Below are 21,649 nucleotides of genomic sequence, written 5' to 3' on the forward strand. Positions count from 1 at the left end.
CTGTCCACATGGGAATCGGGCGCTTTAACAAGGAGGCTAAAGACCGCAGTCTCTAGCGTCAGTTGCTAGAGCACATCTTGAGATCAAGGGAGTGAGGTTTACATGCACAGCTCTTTCCGTCTGTTACACTTACCCTTCTAAACCTCACTCCCATCTGGGTCATGGCACCAATGTAGCCCCTCCAATTCGAACTGTCCTCTCTAAACGGGACTCAAACCCGGGCCCATCCACAGGGGAAGTGGGTGCTCTAACAAGGAGACTAAAGACCACAGTCTCTAGTGTCAGTCACTAGAGCACCTCTTGAGATCAGGGGAGTGAGGTTTACATGCACAGCTCTTACCGGCCTACGTCCATTACACTCACCCCCCTAAACCTAAAACCTATACGGGTCACGGCACCAATTTAGCCCCTCCAGTTCGAACCACCCGCTCTAAGCGGGACTTGAACCCGTGCCTGTCCACATGGGAATCGGGCGCTTTAACAAGGAGGCTAAAGACCGCAGTCTCTAGCATCAGTTGCTAGAGCACATCTTGAGATCAAGGGAGTGAGGTTTACATGCACAGCTCTTACCGGCCTACGTCTGATGCACTCACCCTTCTAAACCTCACTCCGGTCTGTGTCACAGCACCAATGTAGCCCCTCCAATTCGAACTGCCCTCTCTAAATGGGACTCAAACCCGGGCCCATCCACATGGGAAGTGGGTGCTCTAACAAGGAGACTAAAGACCACAGTCTCTATAGTAAAACCATGTTTTTTAATACTATTTGTAAAACCACACAAATACCATAGTTAAACTATGGTTAATTTGTGGTTACCATGGAATAACTACAATAACCATGGTTTTTTGGCTTTATTCGTAGAAAAACCATGGTTCATTTTTGCAAATCCTGCATTGAACTCGCAGAGATTTACGAAACAGTCATCAATAAAATGACAGGAAGACAACAAAAGGTTGGGATTGTACTGCTGTGGTATAGTTGTAAAAATAAATTCTAACCACTGATTTTTCACATCCTCAATCTTTGGAAGTGAAAATAACACAAATTTGCGTCTTCTCGACATGATGTAAACCACACGAACCAGCTACAGTGTTTGAGGGTCAAAGTAGGCGCTGTTCGTGGGCAGCCAACAAAGACCATAGGCGGGCATTATGCAAATGTGTTACGCATGCAGGTCATGGAAGTAAGACGGGAATTCGTGACTTGTTTATGCGGCTCAGAGTCGATTCTTTCTTTTAGGAGACAATAACTTTGTTTATAGTGGACTTTCAACTTTACAATTTTGTCAACCATTTACATTCACTGATAGCTACATTACACACTGCATATTCAAAAAATCATAATGGGGCACTTTAAGGTTCACTCAGCAAAAAAAATGTCCATATTTAAAACTTTATAAACTATAATAACTGGCTCCCTGCAGGCGGCCATACACTCTAAAAAATGCTGCACTAAAAAAACAGCTCAAGTTGGGTTGAAAATGGACAAACCCAACAATTAGATTGTTTTAATCCAGCTTTTGGGTTAAATTGAGGGTGAGTAAATGATGGGATAATTTTTGGGTGAACTATCCCTTTAAGTTAAAATGGCTTTGGGATGATTCTGATATTTCCTAAGAAGAATCAGGCTTTAATGCTTTCAGGAAACGAGACCCAGAAACCTCAAGCTGTTAAACAAGAACAAGCTCTGTTTTGTTAGGTGACACTGATCATGTGTGTTTATATTTGACAGTATCAGCTATATGTCAACAATCCTGCTGAGAAAAGTTAGAGTACAAGAAAATGGTCACTACATCTTCACAGCCAGAAGTGCCAGTGTCAATGCCTCAATCGTTTTTGATGTTCATGTCTACCGTAAGTCCATTTGCTTAATAGAGAACCAAAGAATCTCATAGAATGAATGAAACCAAAGTTTGATCATGCTTTCTTTCCAAACATACAGAGAAGCCTAATACTGAAATTAAGTGGGAAAATGGAATTGCCACTTGTGTGGCGATTGGTTATCCTGTACCCAGGATCCAGTGGGTCCATTGTGAAGAAGATACCAAAACTATGTATGTCCAGTTTGTTATATAAGGTAGTATGTCTTCAAGAAATATGTGAGGATGCTCTAATTTTCTGATTTTAATATGATTGGGTGACAGGTGTAGATACATCAATACATCAGCTGTGGAATTAAAAGCCAACCAGTCCACTTTGGGCGAAGACAGAGAGTATGAACCAGAGCAGGTGAACAGTGTGTTACCAGTGACTAACGCAAAAACTAATTCAACTTTTCAGTGTGTGGCTACAAACATTGCCGGAGAAGATCGTGATACCTTCACCTATACAATTTCATGTAAGAAAAATGTCAATATCCCTGCAATTAAGCACCATTTTGTGCATTTGAAATAGAGTTGTAATCTGTCATCATCTTTAATGTAGATGTTCCTGGAAATACATCAGGGTGGTCAACTTCAGTGTTGATCACTGTTGTTCTTTCTGGAGCCTTCGCTGTGGTGATCTTATGGATGTTGATCCTCTTCCTCAAGCACAGAGAGGTATCCTTTTCACTTCCGTTGTACTCACAAATGATGCAGAAGATCGTTTTTTTTTACACTACCTTTTTGTTAAGGCACAGAAATATGAAATCCAATGGAAAATCATTGAGGTGAATGATGGGAACAATTACACATTCGTTGACCCCACCCAACTTCCATACAACAAAAAACTGGAGTTTCCCCGAAATAAGCTGAAGCTTGGTACTGTAACTTTGTGCTCACTGTTTTACATGATCATAGTTTTGTTGTTGTTAATCATAACAAATAATAACTGCAATAAGGAAATCATTGCTTTTACTTCAGGACAAGTTCTAGGAGCAGGAGCTTTTGGGAAGGTGGTGCAAGCAACCGCTTATGGGCTTGTCAAGGACGAAACTGTTACACGAGTGGCAGTAAAAATGCTCAAGCGTAAGTTCAATATGACAAATTTGAGTAGATGTTTGCATCTAGATATCAGATATAGGATCTGTTCACTTTAGGTAGCGAAAGTTGGGTCATGGATTAGGATTTAATATATCAATACAGTAAAAAAAAACAGTGCAGGGTCTTCAGCGAACTTCTGCGAGTAACTTGACTTTGTGTTGTATTCTCAAGTGTGAAGGTAAAGAGAAGCAAAGAAAGAAGTCTGGAGTCTCACAAAATTGATGACTGAGAAGTGGATGTGATTGAAATTCCCATGTTTTGAAGATATTCAGATAGTCAATATCAAGATTGGTTAAATACAAGAACTTGTCTAAGAAAAAACACGCAACACGTCTTCCTTATCATCTACGGAAGAGGATTAGGGCCAAGCAATAATAAAAAATAAAACCATCTCGAGATTAAAGTTGTTAAATATCGAGAAAAAAGTCGAGATAAAATGTTGAGGATAAACTCGTTAAATTACGAGAAAAAAGTCGAGATAAAATGTTGAGAATAAACTTGTTAAATTACGAGGAAAAAAATCGTTAAATTTCGAGAAAAAAGTCGAGATAAAATGTTGAGGATAAACTCGTTAAATTACGAGAAAAAAGTTGAGATAAAATGTTGAGGATAAACTCGTTAAATTACGAGAAAAAAGTTGAGATAAAATGTTGAGGATAAACTCGTTAAATTACGAGAAAAAAGTTGAGATAAAATGTTGAGGATAAACTTGTTAAATTACGAGGAAAAAAATCGTTAAATTTCGAGAAAAAAGTCTAGATAAAATGTTGAGAATAAACTCGTTAAATTACGAGAAAAAAGTCGAGATACAATGTTGAGAATAAAGTCATTAAATTATGAGAAAAAAGTCGTTAAATTACGAGAACAAATTTGTTAAATTACGAATTTGTTCTCATAATTTAACGACTTTTTTCTTGTAATTTAATGACTTTATTCTCATAATTTAATGAGTTTATTCTCAAAATGTAACAACTTTAATCTCGAGATGGTTTTATTTTTTTATTATTGCTTGGCCCTAATCCTCTTCCGTAATCATCACAGAATCTGACCAATGAGAATAAAGTGTGTTGTCATCAAGGCTTTTGAGTAAGTGCATCGCCTGACCTAGGCGGCTGGTCTTGTTTTGCTCTCGCAGTACTTTGGCACATGTGATTGTAAGGCGGCTGCAGGGCCGATCATAGTCAGACAAATTTTCTAACCAGAATGCATTGCTTTTGTCAGGCGGCAGCTGATCTTTGTGGTGCCACATAAAGTCAAACAAGCTAGTCTTCTGGTGCTAATTAAGTCTTAAAGGATTAGTTCACTTTCAAATAAAATTTACACACTGATAATTTACTCACCTCCATGTCATCCAAGATGCTCATGTCTTTTTTTTTTTTGGTCAAAAAGAAATTAAGGTTTTTGATGAAAGGAATAAGGGTATATTTCGGAATACGGAATAAATACGGAAAGAAGGCAGCGTCAGTTCCATTTTTTCCGTAAGTAGAGGCCTTTGAAGTCCACTATAAGGAGAAAAATCCTGGAATATTTTCATCAAAAACCTTCATTTCTGTTCAACTAAAGAAAGAAAGACATGAACATCTTGGATGACATGGGGGTGAGTAAAATTTTATTTGAAAGTGAACTAATCCTTTAATGCCCATGCAGAGGGTCTGTTTAGCATAAGCTCACTGCAGTGCTCGCATACACTCATTGGGCCTCCTGCATGAAACTCGAGCAGAATGTAAAGCCGTTCTGACATAGATTTTTGGATTCATGAAAATGTTAGTTGGTGCAAAAGAAATTTACACCTGTAAAACATTTGTAAATGGTGCGTAAAACATTAGAACGTTCTGTGTTCTTTCAGGCAAACTGATGACACTTTTGATGCACTCTGTACCATAATAATATTTCATGAGTTTGTTTGCCCTGTTTTTTTTTTTTTTTAAAGTTCAACTTGGGTAAAATGCTGCACTCATCACTGTCACTTTTTACCCAGTCATCCAATCACAGTGGAGTAGAGGCGGGACAAATACTACACCAACCAACCATCCTAATTTTTACAACAACTAAACAACAATGGAGAACTTAATATAAGTTAATATTCTTCAAAATTAGCTCTAAAGCGCCACCAGCTGGCTAAAAACGCTCTGGTGTTAACTGAATATTTATTGTTAAGCATATGGCCTAGTCTCTTTTGCATTTATGCAATACTGGAGCCAAACCTGAGAATGGAGTCTGGAAGTTTCCACAGAGTTCCTGGACATGTAATTTACGTAATTGTAATTCACCGGTGGGTATTATGCTAATGGACGAGCACGTGCACCCTGTTTACGAATTATTGGAATTCATTAACATAAGTTTAACTATCAGATCTGATGTTTACGAAGCATTTGCAAATGAGTTTTCAGAAAGGTTTTACATGCAAATTACTCCAAATTTACTTATATATTTATGAAAGTTTCAATGAATGAGGCCCATTGAACGGAAGAGAGGCTTTCGGGAGCATGTGTAAATGTTACATCCTTTTGATTTTCCCAGCAAAAACGGCCTTAGTCCCTCACATAAAAGTCAGTCTTCAGGCTTTCATAGACAACCTAGGAAGTCGGGAAGGTTTTTTTTTAAGTTTTGTTACATGCTATTCACACATTGGCAATAAAAAGTGGTTAATACATGAAAATTCTTACATAAAGCCCCTTTTAAAATAAGCCTTTGGAAGTGTAACTAAAAATCAGCCCTGAACATATATTTTGGACAGAGAGTGAGGGTTAATCCAATAACCCAATACCTCAATCACTCAAGACCAGAGGTTTTTGTTTAGAACTCTCTCTATTTCTGCCCCGAACAGCTAGTGCCCGCTTTGAAGAAAAAGAAGCACTCATGTCTGAGCTGAAGATCTTAAATTATATTGGGCCACATGAAAACATAGTCAATCTGCTGGGGGCATGTACTCAGGAAGGTAAGTCAAAAACATATTCTCACATTCAAAAGCAGTGAAATCAGTAAGATTATCAATATAACAAAGAAAGCACTTCCTTTCATATTAAAGATGCTATGTGTACATTTTAGAAGGATCTATTGACAGAAATGCAATATAATATACATAACTATGTTTTCAGTGGTGTATAAAGACCTTACATAATGAACCGTTATGTTTTTATTACCTTAGAATGAGCCATTTCTATCTCATACATCGCGGGTCCACTTACATGTTTAGTCGCCATTTTACGCCGTCATGTTTCTACAGCAGCCCTAAATGGACAAACTACTACACAGAGCATGTTTGCTTGACTGTCTACTCTCTGCTGTCTCAGACGACAACATCTTTGTCCTGTGTTGGCCCCCGTAGCTTCTCTATATTGCAATTCACAACCTCACCACTAGATGCCGCTAAAATTTACACACTGCACCTTAAAAACATGAATTCATCAATTAGCAGACACTTAAAGGGAAACATGCTCCCTTTAGATCTTTGATCCAAGTGTATTTTGCAACTTCCAATATTATTATTATTAATAATTATTGTATAATAATAGTTGTAAAAAAATCTATGTTGGTTGATCTCTGAATTTGACTTTGATTTAGGACCGATGCTGATGATCACAGAGTACTGCTGCCATGGTGACCTCCTCAACTTCTTGCGTCAACGAGCAGAAACATTTGCAAATACTTTTCTTGGTCTTCAGAGTTTCCCAGAGGATTCAAACCTCTACAAGAATGTGACAGTTCAAAAGAGCCATTCTGCAAGGTGTGTTAATTTCAGTGTCATATAATAAAGGAAGGCTTGTACAGCTACTTAAAAAAAATGTATTATGGGTCCCAGCAGTATTAAAGCATTCTTCTTCCTAACCTGCTGGAAAAACATAAAAGCAGATGAAGGTGGTCAGGCACCTTTTGTTGCAGTATACCAGGTCAAAACTGAGGTCCTTCAGCTTGTAAGGACTAACTGAACCAGCTGCCACCAGAAGCTGGTTTTAGATTTATTGTCCATGAGGAAATTATACCTACTTAAAACTTGAAGATATTGCTGTGACTAAATGTGCCTCTTCTATTGCCAGTCATGTACACCTTTTTCTTTTAGGATCACTTGTTATGGCCCAGAGAGCTACAATGACGCACAATCAACACAGATGTCAAAAGACCTTTGTCAGGGTAAAGTAATAAGCAGACCAGATTTCCTGTAATAGAAAAAAATAGGCATCCTTACCATTTTTGGACTTTTCCAACAGAATCTTGCCATGAAGGAGGGAAGGACACATGGTCATTGGATAATATTGATTTGCTGAAGTTCTCCTATCAAGTGGCACAGGGCATGGAATTCCTATCCTCCAAAAATGTAATATTTCTTGGTTATATGTTATATATGTGTGTTTTAAAATTGTAGCAAATTAAGCTTTCCTTTTTGTAGGCTATAGAGTATGTCTAACAATTGAATAGAGTAGGCCTAAGGGTGCCATAGACAGAATGCCACATTGTTTTCATATAATGTAAATGAATAGGTACAGGGGCTGTTGAGCTTCAAAATAACAAATAAGCACCATATAAAATCAGGGCTGGGGGCAAAAGGGTGCATTGATATTAGGAAGTTCAATGCACTACTTATAATAGAACTTTTATTAAAGGGGACCTATTATGCCCCTTTTGACAAGATGTAAAATAGGTGTCTCCAGAGTGTGTATGTGAAGTTTCACCTCAAAATACCCCACAGATCATTTATTATAGCTTGTTAAAGTTGCCACTTTTTGGGTGTGAGCAAAAACACACCATTTTTGAGTGTGCTGCTCCCGGCCCCCTTTCCAGAAGAGGGCGGAGCTTCAATAACTCATGTTCCAGCATACCGGCAACAACAAAACAGGACAATCTCATGCACCAAAAATGTCAGAAAGGGCGTTCATGTGCAATTTTTAACTAGGTAACTCGTTTTTGATACTTCTGATAGCATGTGAGGAGACTGTCCTCCAAAAAAAAAAAAAGAATTTACGTTTTAAAGTCATGCGCCCTCTAGCTGGCGTAAAAATAATGACAGTGTCGTATGAAATGACGTATGACTGTTGTTACCAATCAAAATGCGTGTTTTTACACCATTTGTCCTATTTTCATTTAGCAAAACTCATTTTTTAATTAACGACTACACCTACCCCAACCCTAAACCTACCCTTAGTTACCCTTTATAGTGCATACACTTTATGAGCACATGCGCTCCCTGGGATAGAACCCACGATCGTATGATCACATGATTGCATATTGTTATTGCAATGCTCTGCCAATTGAGTTACGCAAAACCCAAAATATGATGCAGATAAAAGGACAATGAACAATGCATTAAAATGAAAGTGTCCTGTTGTCGATAAGGGTACAACTTTATGAAACGCTCCTATGGGTCATGTTTTAGGGAAGTGACAAACGACCTATATAGGCGAATTATTTGGAGAACATGTTGCACGTGAGGGAAGCATTAGTTCTGGATATGAATTTTGAACAAGAAGCGTTAATATTGACCCATCCTTCAAAATCAACCTTTGTGAAAATCCAGCATTGAACAGACCTTGTTTTAAATGATTGGCACAAACGTACAAGACTTGACCTACTTTCTTTGGGAAATTTCCTTCAAAAATTAAATTGAACCTCAAAGTCCTCAGTGACTCAGATGGCGGGAGTATGGAGACTCTTATGCTCATTGGTACATCTCAAAACACAACACTTGTAATGCCTCTTTTGTGATGCTGCCACAGCGAGGATTGAAATGGCAGACTCTGTGCTTCTCACTCTGGGATATGCCTATTCTAAAAGAGAGGATTGCCATTGGTTACGGGCGGGGCTTCTCCCTATGATGGCATCATCGTAGGGGAGAATCTGAATCAGCTCGTTTGAAGAGACTACTTCTGATTTATGGGAATTATAAAAAAAGTAGTGTATTTTTGCCATTGTAGGCTGGTTGTTTACACACACTGTGGACACACATTGGTGATTAAACACCTTATAAAGGTACATTTTGCATAATTAAGCTTTAAGCTTTTTTGTCATTTTGAAAATTTGACAGCCACAGTCAAATTTCACTTTTGTTATATAGAAAAGAGTTGCCATGGTATTGTTAGAAAAAAGTGATTCATGGAACTAAGTAATACAATACAGAATTTTCATTTTGGGGTAAAATATGACTTTTGCACAGTAAGACTATTATGTGTGAGATTATGTGAAGTTTTTTGGTACTCCGTCATTTTACAATTCTGTTTATGATCAGTGTATTCACAGAGATTTGGCTGCACGGAACGTTCTTGTGGCTGACGGCTACATTGTAAAGATCTGTGATTTTGGCCTTGCGCGAGACATCATGAATGACTTGAATTATGTGGTGAAGGGGAATGTAAGTTATTATTTTTATTTTTTTTAATGAACATTTAGAATGTTATTGTGCATTCTGCTGTCTTTCGAATTACTGAATACACCACTGAATCTCTGCTGCACTACAGGAAGCACTATGCTAAGTGTTATAAGAGAAATCACAAATCTCCAGTTTATAAATGTGCACAAAATGGCAGATGGTCAGGGTGCATTATCCTGCTGAAGGAGGACACCATTGCCATGTACATGTTCTGCAACAATCTTTATGTCGGTGGTACATGTCAAAGTAACATTCATATGAATGCCAGGATCTAAGGTTTCCCAGCAGAACATTGTCCAGAGCATCACACTGCCTCTGCTGGCCTGCCTTCTTCCCATAGTGCATCCTGGTGCCATCTCTTCCCCTAAAAGAAAATGTGATTCATCAGACCAAGCAACCTTCTTCTGATGTTTCATGGTCCAATTCTGACCGTCGCGTACTCATTGTAGGTGCTTTCGGTGGTGGACAGGGGCCATCATGGACACACTGACCGAATAATAATAAATGCATTTTATTGGAAGGGAATAAATGTATGAATAAAATGAGTAGAAATTCATAAATCATTGAATAATTCACCATTGATTGTGTGCATTTTATCATTGCATTAGCAGTTGGTAAACATCTTTTCCCTATACCTGTCTCTGGCAAAAGTAATTTTAATAAAAAAAAGATATCCTTTTTTTACATTCTGTTTTATTGGTTCTTCAGGCACGGCTGCCAGTGAAATGGATGTCGCCTGAAAGCATTTTTGAATGTCTTTACACAGTACAGAGTGATGTCTGGTCATATGGCGTCCTTTTGTGGGAGATCTTTTCCTTGGGTAAGTGAATTTACTTGTTCAAACCTATTAAAGGTGCCCTAGAACCAGTTTTTACAAGATGTAATGTAAGTCTAAGGTGTCCCCTGAATGTGTCTGTGAAGTTTCAGCTCAAAATACCCAATAGATTTTTTTTTTAATTAATTTTTTTAACTGCCTATTTTGGTGCATCATTAACTATGCACCGATTCAGGCTGCGCCCCCTTTAAATCGCGCTGCAAGATGTTCGTCATGCATACTGCATGCATGCGTCGGATCATGTGAGTATAGTATTTATTTGGATGTTTACATTTGATTCTGAATGAGTTTGATAGTGCTCCATGGCTAACGGGCTAACATTACACACTGTTGGAGAGATTTATAAAGAATGAAGTTGTGTTTATGAATTATACAGACTGCAAGTGTTTAAAAATGAAAATAGCGACGGCTCTTGTCTCCGTGAATACAGTAATAAACGATGGTAACTTTAACCACATTTAACAGTACATTAGCAACATGCTAACGAAACATTTAGAAAGACTATTTACAAATATCCCTGAAAATATCATGTTATCATGGATCATGTCAGTTATTATTGCTCCATCTGCCATTTTTCGCTATTGTTCTTGCTTGCTTACCTAGTCTGATGATTCAGCTGTGCAGATCCAGACGTTAATACTGGCTGCCCTTGTGTAATGCCTTGAACATGGGCTGGCATATGCAAATATTGGGGGCGTACATATTAATGATCCCGACTGTTACGTAACAGTCGGTGTTATGTTGAGATTTGCCTGTTCTTCGGAGGTCTTTTAAACAAATGAGATTTACATAAGAAGGAGGAAACAATGGAGTTTAAGACTCACTCTATGTCATTTCCATGGAAATTCAATTTTTGATTCTAGGGCACCTTTAAAATGTTCATTTCATGAAGGCATTTTGTGGGTATTATGATGCTTTTTCCTGTTTTTAGGTATGAGTCCTTACCCTAATGTTGTGATTGATGCACAGTTCTATAAGATGATTAAAGATGGTTATCACATGCCACAGCCAGATTTTGCCCCTCATGAAATGTGAGTTTACAAGCATTTGAAAAGTTTTTAAAAAAGAAACGATAAATAATGAGCAAATTTTTATAAGTGACTTGACCTTCTGTAGGTACACAATGATGAAAAAGTGCTGGAGCCTGGAACCAACTGAGCGTCCGACCTTTGCCGACATCAGAGAATTTATTGCAAACTTGCTGCCAAAGCAATCCAGCCAGGTGAGGTGTCGAAGCACGTTGTTAGAACAACAAAAACCCGCCTATCGTGCAGGCATGAATTAGCCTAAAAATACCCCACAGATCATTTGTTATAACATGTTAAATTTGCCACTATTTGGGTGTGAGCAAAAACATGCCGTTTTTATGTGCATTCCTTTAAATGCAAATGAGCTGCTGCTCCCGCCCCTTTTCCAGAAGAGGGCGGAGCTTTAACAGCTCACGCTTCGGTTGCTCAACAACAACAAAGCTGGAGAATCTCACGCAGCCAAAATGAGGATTGTCAGTAACGGTGTTCAGCCTTACATTGTTCAAACCGGAGTCGACACTGATGGAGAGACTCAGGAAGAAGTTACAACTTTTAGAATGAAACTGGACGTTTCTGAATGGTTAGTGGATAAATTTATGTAATTGCTGTTGTTGATTCAACTCATCCACTAGCATGTGCCGTCATGTTCATCTTTTGTGCAAATCCAGCATTGAATTGACCCTTGTTTGTGAAGCAGTCCGGAGTAAAATGACGGCATGAACACTACTACAACAACTCTTCCTCTTCTCTAGCAGCCTAACATGGCCTCACCCTCTTTGTTGTGTGTTCTCGGGGGCGGGGTTTATGTAAATTTTGGGGTTTGTGATATCACAACCCGGGAAGAAGCTCATTGTAGTCCCTACCAGCCATTTATTGTAGTCCTTAAAAAACGATTTCTAAAAATGAAAATATCTCCTTTGCATTGAACTTTGAGCATCATAACTTTGCAGATGTTGTTTATGATCAAACAGCAACATTACACACTAACTAAAGTTAAAAAAGTGAAATCATAATCAACCACCCCTTGAAATTGGTTGCATTTCATATCCCTCTAAGGTTTGTGGCTGCAGCCATACAACAATAGCAATACTTTATAATTACATATTTAGCAACAACACATAATTCAAATGTAATATTTATGTAGTAAAAGCTTCTTTTCTCCAGCAGAACTATGAACCCATGTATCCAGAGAGGCGCCTGATGGCAAAAGCCCCAGTCAGCAGAGAGGAGACCCAGCCTTTAATGAGGAACAGTTTGATCTAACAAAACATGTTTCACTTTTTCATGTCTGTATTTAGAACTAGAGCTAACAAGACAAGTTCAATTTCCATATGTGTTTTGTTTTTACAGTGATAACATTGGAATTGTATTTTCTGATTCTCTTATAGCAGATAATTTAGTATTTTACATTTTAAAACCATGGTAGCTAACACTTTATGAAGCATCTTTCCCACTTCTGTTTGCAAATATGTTCATTCTTTCTTTGGGGCATTTATTTATTTATTTTATTTTTGCTTTTTGGATGCTTTTCCTTTTTGTCACTGATTGTAATTGATATCTGTAAACTAGTAAAAAATAACTAAACTACAGCATCATTTTTTTTTCTTTCAAACTGCAAACACGTGCTGTATCATATGCTTTTAAGCATTTCAAAACACATTTGAAGAAAAAAACATGCTTATACCTTCACCTTGTAACGGATGTATGTTTTTGTTCTTTTATATTATGCATTTATTCTTGTTTTGAGTTGTGTGTCTGTGTTGTTTTGCCTGTCTTTTTTTTAAATGGATGCACTGAATATTATAGTATCACTTTTCTTTGATGTTTAAGTTATTTTGTCTTTTTTATATTGACTATTTTTGTTTGTTATTTTGGGCCGTGGGACACCCTGAAGTTTCTACACTCACTGGTCTTTCTTTTGTTACTCCGAAGCTCTCAACTTTACATATTTTTTCCAACATTAAAATGTTTATCAGAGCTATTCTTTGTTTGTGATGTTATTTGGACTGGGGTGAACAGGCAATTAAGGCAAAACACCATGGCAAACATTAGATGACACAGGAACTTTATCTTTTGAAAAAACACAAAACAGCGACAAAATGTAAAGAAACTAAGTTGCTTGTCAGATTTTCCTAACAAGCAACTATATTTTTAAAAATAAATCCCAAAAATGTGACTCCTTATTTATTAACACGACTTACCAAAAAAAAGAAGCCCAAATAAGCAACTTGTACTCTATAGACTCAACTCTAACCATTAACCACTGCTTTACTGAGAAAAGAACTACAATCATGAAGCATTGAGAACAGCAAATACTCATTTACAAATAATATATATGTGTGTATATATACATACACACACACACACACATATATATATATATATATATATATATATATATATATATATATATATATATATATATATATATATATATATATATATATATGTACACTGCCCTCCAAAAGTTTGGAAACACCCCTGGCAAAGTGTGGTTTTGGACAATATCAGAATAAATCCTTATCATTTTTTGGTGCAAATACATTACAGTAACTTGACATAGTCATTGAAGTCCAGCAATAATAATTTTCATTTTGATTACATAATAATGGCATTATATACATGTCAAAGTCAGACATGCCCCTTTGCCAGCTGTGATGCCTGGTTACTGGTTTAAACTTGGCCCAGGTTTGTAAAAGATTTTTGGGTCAGCACACCTTAATAGCTTCAACAATTGATTGCCAATTAAGTTTAGAATACAATGAACCAATCAGAACCCAGTTTAGGTCTGATAGCTGCTAATGGTGAATATTTTGATGAATCGAAAATGTAAGTTTTTTCTATGTATAAACTGTTTATGTAATAAAGTATATTTTCGTAGTTTGTGTTGTCCCTTATCAGTGCAAAATTATCACAAATTAAAAAGGATTCATACCAATATTGTCCAAAACCCCACTTTTCTAGGGCGTTTCCAAACTTTTGGAGGGCAGTGTAAATATATATATATATATATATATATATATATATATATATATATATATATATATGGTGAAAAACTACATTACCCATGATGCTGTACAAAAAAATTACACCAATCAGAGTCGAAAAAAGCAACTCACGTTCCAAAATAGCTCTTTAACTCCGCCCATATATATATATATATATATATATATATATATATATATATATAATTAGTTATTTGTAGTTTATCAGTTTATTGAGAGCGTTAGTGAGTGGGCGGAGTTAACGAGCTATTTTGGAGCGTGTGTTGCTTTTTTCGACTCTGATTGGTGTATTTTTTATTGTACAGCATCATGGGTAATGTAGTTTTTCACCAGGAATTCCTCTTTTAAACACGATTATTTTAAAAGTAAGTTGGCTCAATGCTTCAGTAGGTCTTCCTTTAAAGGTTTATAAGTTAGCGTTCAAAATCAGTTTCACTATGGAGAAACTGAATGGAGTTTCACGACTGTCTATGGGCGGAGCTGAACTAATCGAGCTCTACGTAATGACGTCAGAGTTATTTGAAAGTGGCGGGCAGGTCTTTCTTCAGAGAATCTAACGCTGTTCTCGAGTTTAATGGCAGAAACTGTGAAGGACGTCTGTCTTTACAAAAGATAACGTTCCTGTGTCCTGTCAGGACGATTAAATTCACGATTTTTCTCGTCTCATTTGAAACGGTTGTCAAGTTTGTGTAAACCGTTACTAAGCTTCACTCTTCGGGCCGATAACAACAGACTGCAGGGCGGAAGGTAATGACATGCGTTTTAAACATAATGTTTTGTTGTATCATCTCCTTATTTAGTTTGTGTTGTTTAGTGCAAATGTATATTTATATGTAGAAAGTGTATATAAAGATGCATGATAATGACTTTAAGTGTAGTTCAGGACTTGGGCCTGTTGGATAAACCATAATCTTACAATTTAGTCATCTAATGTTTTTTTTCTTTAAGACTGATCTTGAGTTTTAGCAGGAATTCTGCTTATCTTTAAAGGTCTTTCATCTGTCCTCAAAATAAGGTCTTAAATCAGAGCAGAAAGTCTTATTTTTGTAAAGTGATGGCATTAAATGTTAAATGCACTGCAAAAATTAACTTCTCATTGAGTGTTTTTGTCTTGTTTTCCAATACAAGTACATATTTAAGATGCATTGACTTGAGATGCAAAATGAAGATATGTACAAAGTTTAGTAAGTTTAAGCTTAAAACCAAAACAAATCTATCAATTGGGCATGGAAACTGGTTTTCCCCTTTTAAATTGATTATTTTCCTAGCCAATTTGCAGATATTTGTTCGTGTTTTAATCATAAACTTGCTTCATTTTGATCAATTTCACAGAAAACAAGACTTATATCATTTTGTTTCTCTTTGTATTTTGATTTAAGAATCTTTAGACATTTGCGCTGGAAATCAAGATAAAAATACTGAACATCAAGAATAACTTTTTTGCAGTGTGATCAAGTTATATCCATATTCTAGTAGTTGGGAGCAAAGGTATTCAAGCCTTAAAGGATTAGTTCACTTTCAAATTAAAATTTCCTGATAATTTACTCGTCCCCATGTCATCCAAGATGTTTATGTCTTTCTTTCTTCAGTCGAAGAGAAATTAAAGTTTTTGATGGTAAAGACTATAGGAATATTAAATAAAGCGAGATATATTCTGGATAATAAATTATTGTATATTCTTTATAATACACTCAGTGCCATACTTAAGTTATTGTGTGGAAATCTAGGGAAATACCTACAAAACCAACCTACAGTCGTTATGCACATTACAAAAGAGAGCAATCAGAATCATCAATAGGGTTGCAAAGGGATGGTAAATTTCTGGAAACTTTCCACGGGAACTTAACCTGGGGAATTTTGGAAATATTCCAATTTGGAAACTTAACAGGAATTTACGGGAATTTATGGGAATTAATTAGAAATTTTGGGAAATTGATATAAATGTATAATATTTATATAAAATGTATATATACAAACATAAAAATAAACATTTTGTTTGGTCATAACATGAAATTTCTTTTTCACATTCACTTCTAATTTAGTAAATATGTAAAATAAATATTTTTATTGCAGCAGTTATGTTTATTTCAGTGTCACGTGATCCCTCAGAAATCATTCTAATATGCCGATTTGATGCTCAGTTATTATCAATGTTGGAAACAGTTGTGCTGCTTAATATTTTTTTGGATCCTGTGATACTTTTTTCAGGATTCATTGATGAATAAAAAGTTAAAAAGAACAGCATTTATTCAAAATAGAATTTTTTTTTCTTTTCTAACAATATCACTTTAATATAACTTTTTAATCAATTTCACACATCCTTGCTGAATAAAAGTATTAAATTCTTTAAAAAAAAATAAAAATAAAAAATTACTGACCCCAGAATTTTGACTGGTAATGTATATTGTTCCGAAATATTTCTATTTTAAATAAATGCTGTTCTTTACATTTTTATTCATCAAACAATCCTAAAAAAAGATTACAGTTTATAAAAAATATTAAGCAGCACAACTGTTTCCAACATTGATAACCGAGTATCAAATCAGCATATTAGAATGATTTCTGAAGGATCATGTGACACTGAAGACTGGAGTAATGATGCTGAAAATTCAGCTTTGCATCACAGGAATAAATTATATTTTTATGTATATTAAAATGGAAAGCCATCATTTTAAATTGTAGTTATATTTCATAATATTACCGTTTTTTCTGTATTTTTGATCAAATGTGCATGTTATGGACTGGGGGAATACACAGTGCATGCAGTGTGGCCTGAATAGCCCTGCAGTAAGTCATGTGCTGTGTGAATGTCAGGGTAAAAATTAATCTGAAATTGCATTAAATCTGGTTGTTTTAACCAAAATTATACTGCAAGATGTGTTTTTCAACTACATTTAAGTACCCTGTTATAGGCTAACCTGCAATTTAGCAAATTTCCTGTTTATTCCTATTAATTCCCATTAATTCCCATACATTCCTGTTAAAGGTGCTCTAAGTGATCCTGGGCGGAGTAACTTCCTGTTGACGTTCGAAGTGTTGTCAAACAAAACAGAGGCTCGCTAGACCCTCCCTCCTCCTCCTCCTCCCCCTCCCCTCTCCTTCGTGCTTCCTGAAACAGTCATGAACACGCATTTAAAATCATTCTGGTCGGTTATTGGCTGGAGCATGTTTATTATGTTAAGTGGTCCAGGCTGCACCAGTCTGTTTTTATTGCCGTTTTCGGAGCTTGTGGCGACTACAGAGACCGCGTTTTTTTTACAGTGTGTTCAGGGGACAGGCAGGTAGCAGATAGTGAGGAGATGTTTGCAGTATGTGACACAAAATATTTTGGCCTAAAAACACGTGACATCACTTAGAGCACCTTTAATTCCCATATATTACCGTTAATTCCCATGGAAAGTTTCCAGCTTTGAAAATTCCCGGAATTTTGCAACCCAAATGTAGGATATCTGGAACATACAAATTCACTAATCTTGAAATCGGATACACTAAAGTTTATTGATCTGGTTAAATTTAAGACGGCACAAGTTATGTTTAAAGCAATAAATAATTTACTTCAGGAAAATGTACAAAAAATGTTTATGGAGAGGCAGGGTGGGTATAATTTGAGAGATGAATTAAACTTTAAAAAGCTCAACATAAGAACAGCTCTAAAAAGTGTGCATCACTATATGTGAGGTGAGGTTGTGGAATAATTTGGAGCAGGTGTTAAAATATTGTACAAACTTTAAACAGTTTAAAAAGTTGTATAAAAATGAGTTATTAAAAGGATATGAGGATGAACAAAAGTGAATGTGAGGGTGGGTTAAAAGATTGATTGCATTAAGACTAAAGGGTGATGGGTCGTTTGGTGTAAACGGTAAAATTTGGTTTGAGTTAAAAAATAAAAGGTTTATTTGTTATTGTGCTATGAAGATATAGTCTATATAGAAAAATATTTAATATATATATTGGAATTTTGAATGGTTGTATAAGGGGTGGGTAAATAACAAGCTTTTGCTTCATCCCACTCCTTTTCGGACACATGTAATAAATTGATGATTATTCGTAGATATTATTTTTTTATATGTATGTGGTAACACAATTATATATTTTATTTTATTTTATTTTTTTTATTGGTTGTTGTTCAAAATAAAAATAAAGAAGAAAACATTCCAGGATTTTTCTCCTTTAGTGGACTTCAATTGGCCCAAACGGTTGAAGGTCAAAATTTCAGTTTCAGTGCAGTTTTAAATGATACCAGACGAGGAATAAGGGTCTTATCTAGCGAAACAATCATTCATGTTTGAAAAAAATACAACTGTATATGATTTATAAACACGAATAATCACTTTGCTTGTGCTTCCACCATTCCGCTTTCCGTATTCTTCAAAAAGTTTACGCTGTATGTCCTTCGCCTTCCCTATTCTACTTACGAAAAAAAGAAACCGTCGCCGCATTCGTTCCGTAAGTTATGAATACGGAAAGTGGAAGCACGTGCAAGGCGATCATTTGTGTTTTATAAAGCATATACATATACTGATGGTTTCTCTAGATAAGACTCTTATTCCTCGTCTGGTATCGTTTAAAGCTCTTTGAAGCTGCACTGAAACTGACATTTAGACCTTCAACCGTTTGGTGCCCATTGAAGTCCACTATAAGGAGAAAAATCCTGGAATATTTTCATCAAAAACCTTAATTTCTTTTCGACTGAAGAAAGAAAGACATGAACATCTTGGATGACATGGGGGTGAGTAAATTATCAGGAAAATATTATTTGAAAGTGGACTAATCCTTTAAGCAATTTTTTTGTAAAATGTTTAAAAATAATAATGATGGAGATGGGTAGGAGGTTGTATTTTGAAACTTTGAAGTGGTGCTATTGACAAGCATCAGCTGGTTTGTCTATAGTTGTTCAATGTCTAAAGTTTCACATAATATGCATTGTGAATTTGACAGATTTGAGCTTGTTTAGAGCAACGGGCTTTCCCTGGTGTTTTTGATTGATCAGACTAATTATTATAATATAATGGCAGTTCCTAACCCGTCTGGACTTGTATTGCTCTGTTCACACTGGCTTTATGCACGATCATTATGCGAGTTGGGTTGTGATTTGTGATTCAGCCTCATTTGCTCTTCCAGCATGACTAAGGAGGATGAGAAGGCCATTCCTGTGAGGGTTGCACTAAGATGTCGGCCTCTGGTTCCCAAAGAGATCAATGAAGGGTGCCAGTGCTGTCTTAATTTTGTACCGGGTGAACCTCAGGTGTGTATCATGAGATCTTGCCTATTTTATTTACTCTTTTTGCATCAAAAAGTCATGTCAGTACTTAAAGGCTCGTGCAATCTTTTTTTTTTCTTCCCATTTCAGGTCATTGTTGGCAATGACAAGGCGTTCACATACGATTATGTGTTTGACCCCACAACAGAGCAGGAAGAAGTTTTTAACACCGCTGTCTCCCCTTTGTTGTCTGGGCTTTTTAAAGGTTTGTAAAGCAGTCCCACTAGGATTTTGCAGGTCTCTGATTTTTGACACCATGCTGGTGCGACCAAATTCAGTGGTGACTCCACCACAAAAATAATTGTAATTTATCTAAATAATTATAATCTCCTTTTTTTCAAAATACAGAATTGTGAGACACAATAGTTTGCACACTGAGTCAATACAGTGTATATTCAGTGATGTTGATTATATGCTGTACATTTTAATTTTCATGTTTTTACGGTTTAAGTTATATCATTATCTATAGAGAGTTACAGGCAGATGAGCTAAACTCTGCACAAAGGTTAAAGGGTTAGTTCACCCAAAAATGAAAATAATGTCATTTATTACTCATCCCAATGTCGTTCCACACCCATAAGACCTTAGTTCATCTTCAGAACACAAATTAAGATATTTTTGACAAAAGTTTGTCTTGTCCATTGACCGTAATTTAACCAGCACTTTCGAGGCCCAGAAAGGAAGTAAAGACATTGTTAAAATAGTCCATATGACTAGAGTGGTTCAACCTTAAAGGGTGGGTATAATGCTATTTCATGCATTCTGACACTGTTAAAGAGTTGGATTGTCATGCTAAACATGGCCAAAGTTTCAAAACACGAGTTGGACGTATGACAGAGTATTTCTGTGTGGTCTTTTTTTCGAGTATGGGCCTTTGCAACGTCATAAAGGTAGGAATTCCTTCCGCGCATTCGGCTTTACAGAAGTTGTCGGCAGCACTGCACAGGACTTTCTCGAGAAAGATTTGTCACTTTGTTTTTAGACCATGAAATCAACAATGTCATGAAAGAAGTGTGTTTTCGGTTGTGAGGGAAAGATAACCTTGCTTCCCAAAGAACCCAGCATTAAGTACATTGATGCGCTCTTAATATTTATTAAAGGTGCCCTCGAATGAAAAATTGAATTTATCTTGGCGTAGTTGAATAACAAGAGTTCAGTACATGGAAATGACATACAGTGAGTCTCAAACTCCATTGTTTCCTCCTCCTTATATAAATCTCATTTGTTTAAAAGACCTCCGAAGAACAGACGAATCTCAACATAACACTGACTGTTACGTAACAGTCGGGGTGTACGCCCCCAATATTTGCATATGCCAGCCCACGTTTCCAACATTATTAAAGGCATTACAAAAGGGCAGCCAGGATGTGCACAACCAAATCATCAGACTAGGTAAGCAAGCAAGAACAATAGCGAAAAATGGCAGATGGAGCAATAATAACTGACATGATCCATGATATCATGATATTTTTAGTGATGTTTGTAACTTGTCTTTCTAAATGTTTCGTTAGCATGTTGCTAATGTACTGTTAAATGTGGTTAAAGTTACCATCGGTTATCACTGTATTCACGGAGACAAGAGAGCTGTCGCTATTTTCATTTTTAAACACGTGCAGTCTGTACAATTCATAAACACAACTTCATTCTTTATAAATCTCTCCAACAGTGTAGCATTAGCCGTTAGCCACGGAGCACTATCAAACTCATTCAAAATCAGAAGTAAACAATATAACAGTATACAATACTCACATAATCCAACGCATGCATGACGAACACTTTGTAAAGATCCATTTTGAGGGTTATATTAGCTGTGTAAACTTTAAGGCACTGTTCAAGGCAAGCGCGAGCTCTGTGGGCGGAGAGCACGGGATTTAAAGGGGCAGCAGCATAAAATCGGCGCGTTTATAATCATGCCCCAAAATAGGCAGTTAAAAAAATTAATAAAAAAAAATCTATGGGGTATTTTGAGCTGAAACTTCAGACACATTCAGGGGACACCTTAGACTTTTAATACATCTTTTAAAAACATAATCTAGGGCACCTTTAAAATAACCATAGAAACTGATAGTTGCTATCACTTTTTTTTATTGATTAAAATTAATGGAGAATATCTCGTGTTTTCCGTGGCTGCTCGAGCCCTCAGGATCGGCGCTTATGGTTTTATAAACAAGGCCCAGTTCTACGCTGGATTTACAGAT

The 21,649-nt window shown here is 36.3% G+C and overlaps 2 protein-coding genes across 5 annotated transcripts in view; both read left to right on the plus strand.

Moving 5' to 3' along the window:
* csf1rb (colony stimulating factor 1 receptor, b) overlaps positions 1-13,163 on the plus strand; it is a 30,564-nt gene extending 17,401 nt beyond the window's left edge. For 3 of the 4 annotated variants that reach the window (XM_048166278.1, XM_048166280.1, XM_048166277.1), the window contains exons 8-22: positions 1,732-1,853; positions 1,942-2,053; positions 2,144-2,337; positions 2,424-2,539; positions 2,614-2,740; positions 2,843-2,947; positions 5,790-5,900; positions 6,527-6,689; positions 7,023-7,093; positions 7,171-7,277; positions 9,183-9,305; positions 10,032-10,143; positions 11,090-11,189; positions 11,275-11,380; positions 12,351-13,163. In XM_048166278.1, the coding sequence (XP_048022235.1) occupies positions 1,732-1,853; positions 1,942-2,053; positions 2,144-2,337; positions 2,424-2,539; positions 2,614-2,740; positions 2,843-2,947; positions 5,790-5,900; positions 6,527-6,689; positions 7,023-7,093; positions 7,171-7,277; positions 9,183-9,305; positions 10,032-10,143; positions 11,090-11,189; positions 11,275-11,380; positions 12,351-12,449 (1,768 nt within the window). In that variant the 3' untranslated portion in view covers positions 12,450-13,163. The remainder of the gene's footprint in view (positions 1-1,731; positions 1,854-1,941; positions 2,054-2,143; positions 2,338-2,423; positions 2,540-2,613; positions 2,741-2,842; positions 2,948-5,789; positions 5,901-6,526; positions 6,690-7,022; positions 7,094-7,170; positions 7,278-9,182; positions 9,306-10,031; positions 10,144-11,089; positions 11,190-11,274; positions 11,381-12,350) is intronic. The other variant, XM_048166279.1, reaches the window with a different exon arrangement.
* A 1,530-nt stretch (positions 13,164-14,693) lies between these two features.
* Positions 14,694-21,649, plus strand: part of kif4 (kinesin family member 4) — a 39,676-nt gene continuing 32,720 nt past the window's right edge. The window contains exons 1-3 of the mRNA XM_048166042.1: positions 14,694-14,938; positions 19,313-19,436; positions 19,542-19,656. Coding sequence (XP_048021999.1) covers positions 19,314-19,436; positions 19,542-19,656 — 238 coding nt within the window. The 5' untranslated portion in view covers positions 14,694-14,938; position 19,313. The remainder of the gene's footprint in view (positions 14,939-19,312; positions 19,437-19,541; positions 19,657-21,649) is intronic.

Source organism: Megalobrama amblycephala, linkage group LG18 (assembly GCF_018812025.1).
Source record: "Megalobrama amblycephala isolate DHTTF-2021 linkage group LG18, ASM1881202v1, whole genome shotgun sequence".
Classification (NCBI taxonomy): domain Eukaryota; kingdom Metazoa; phylum Chordata; class Actinopteri; order Cypriniformes; family Xenocyprididae; genus Megalobrama; species Megalobrama amblycephala.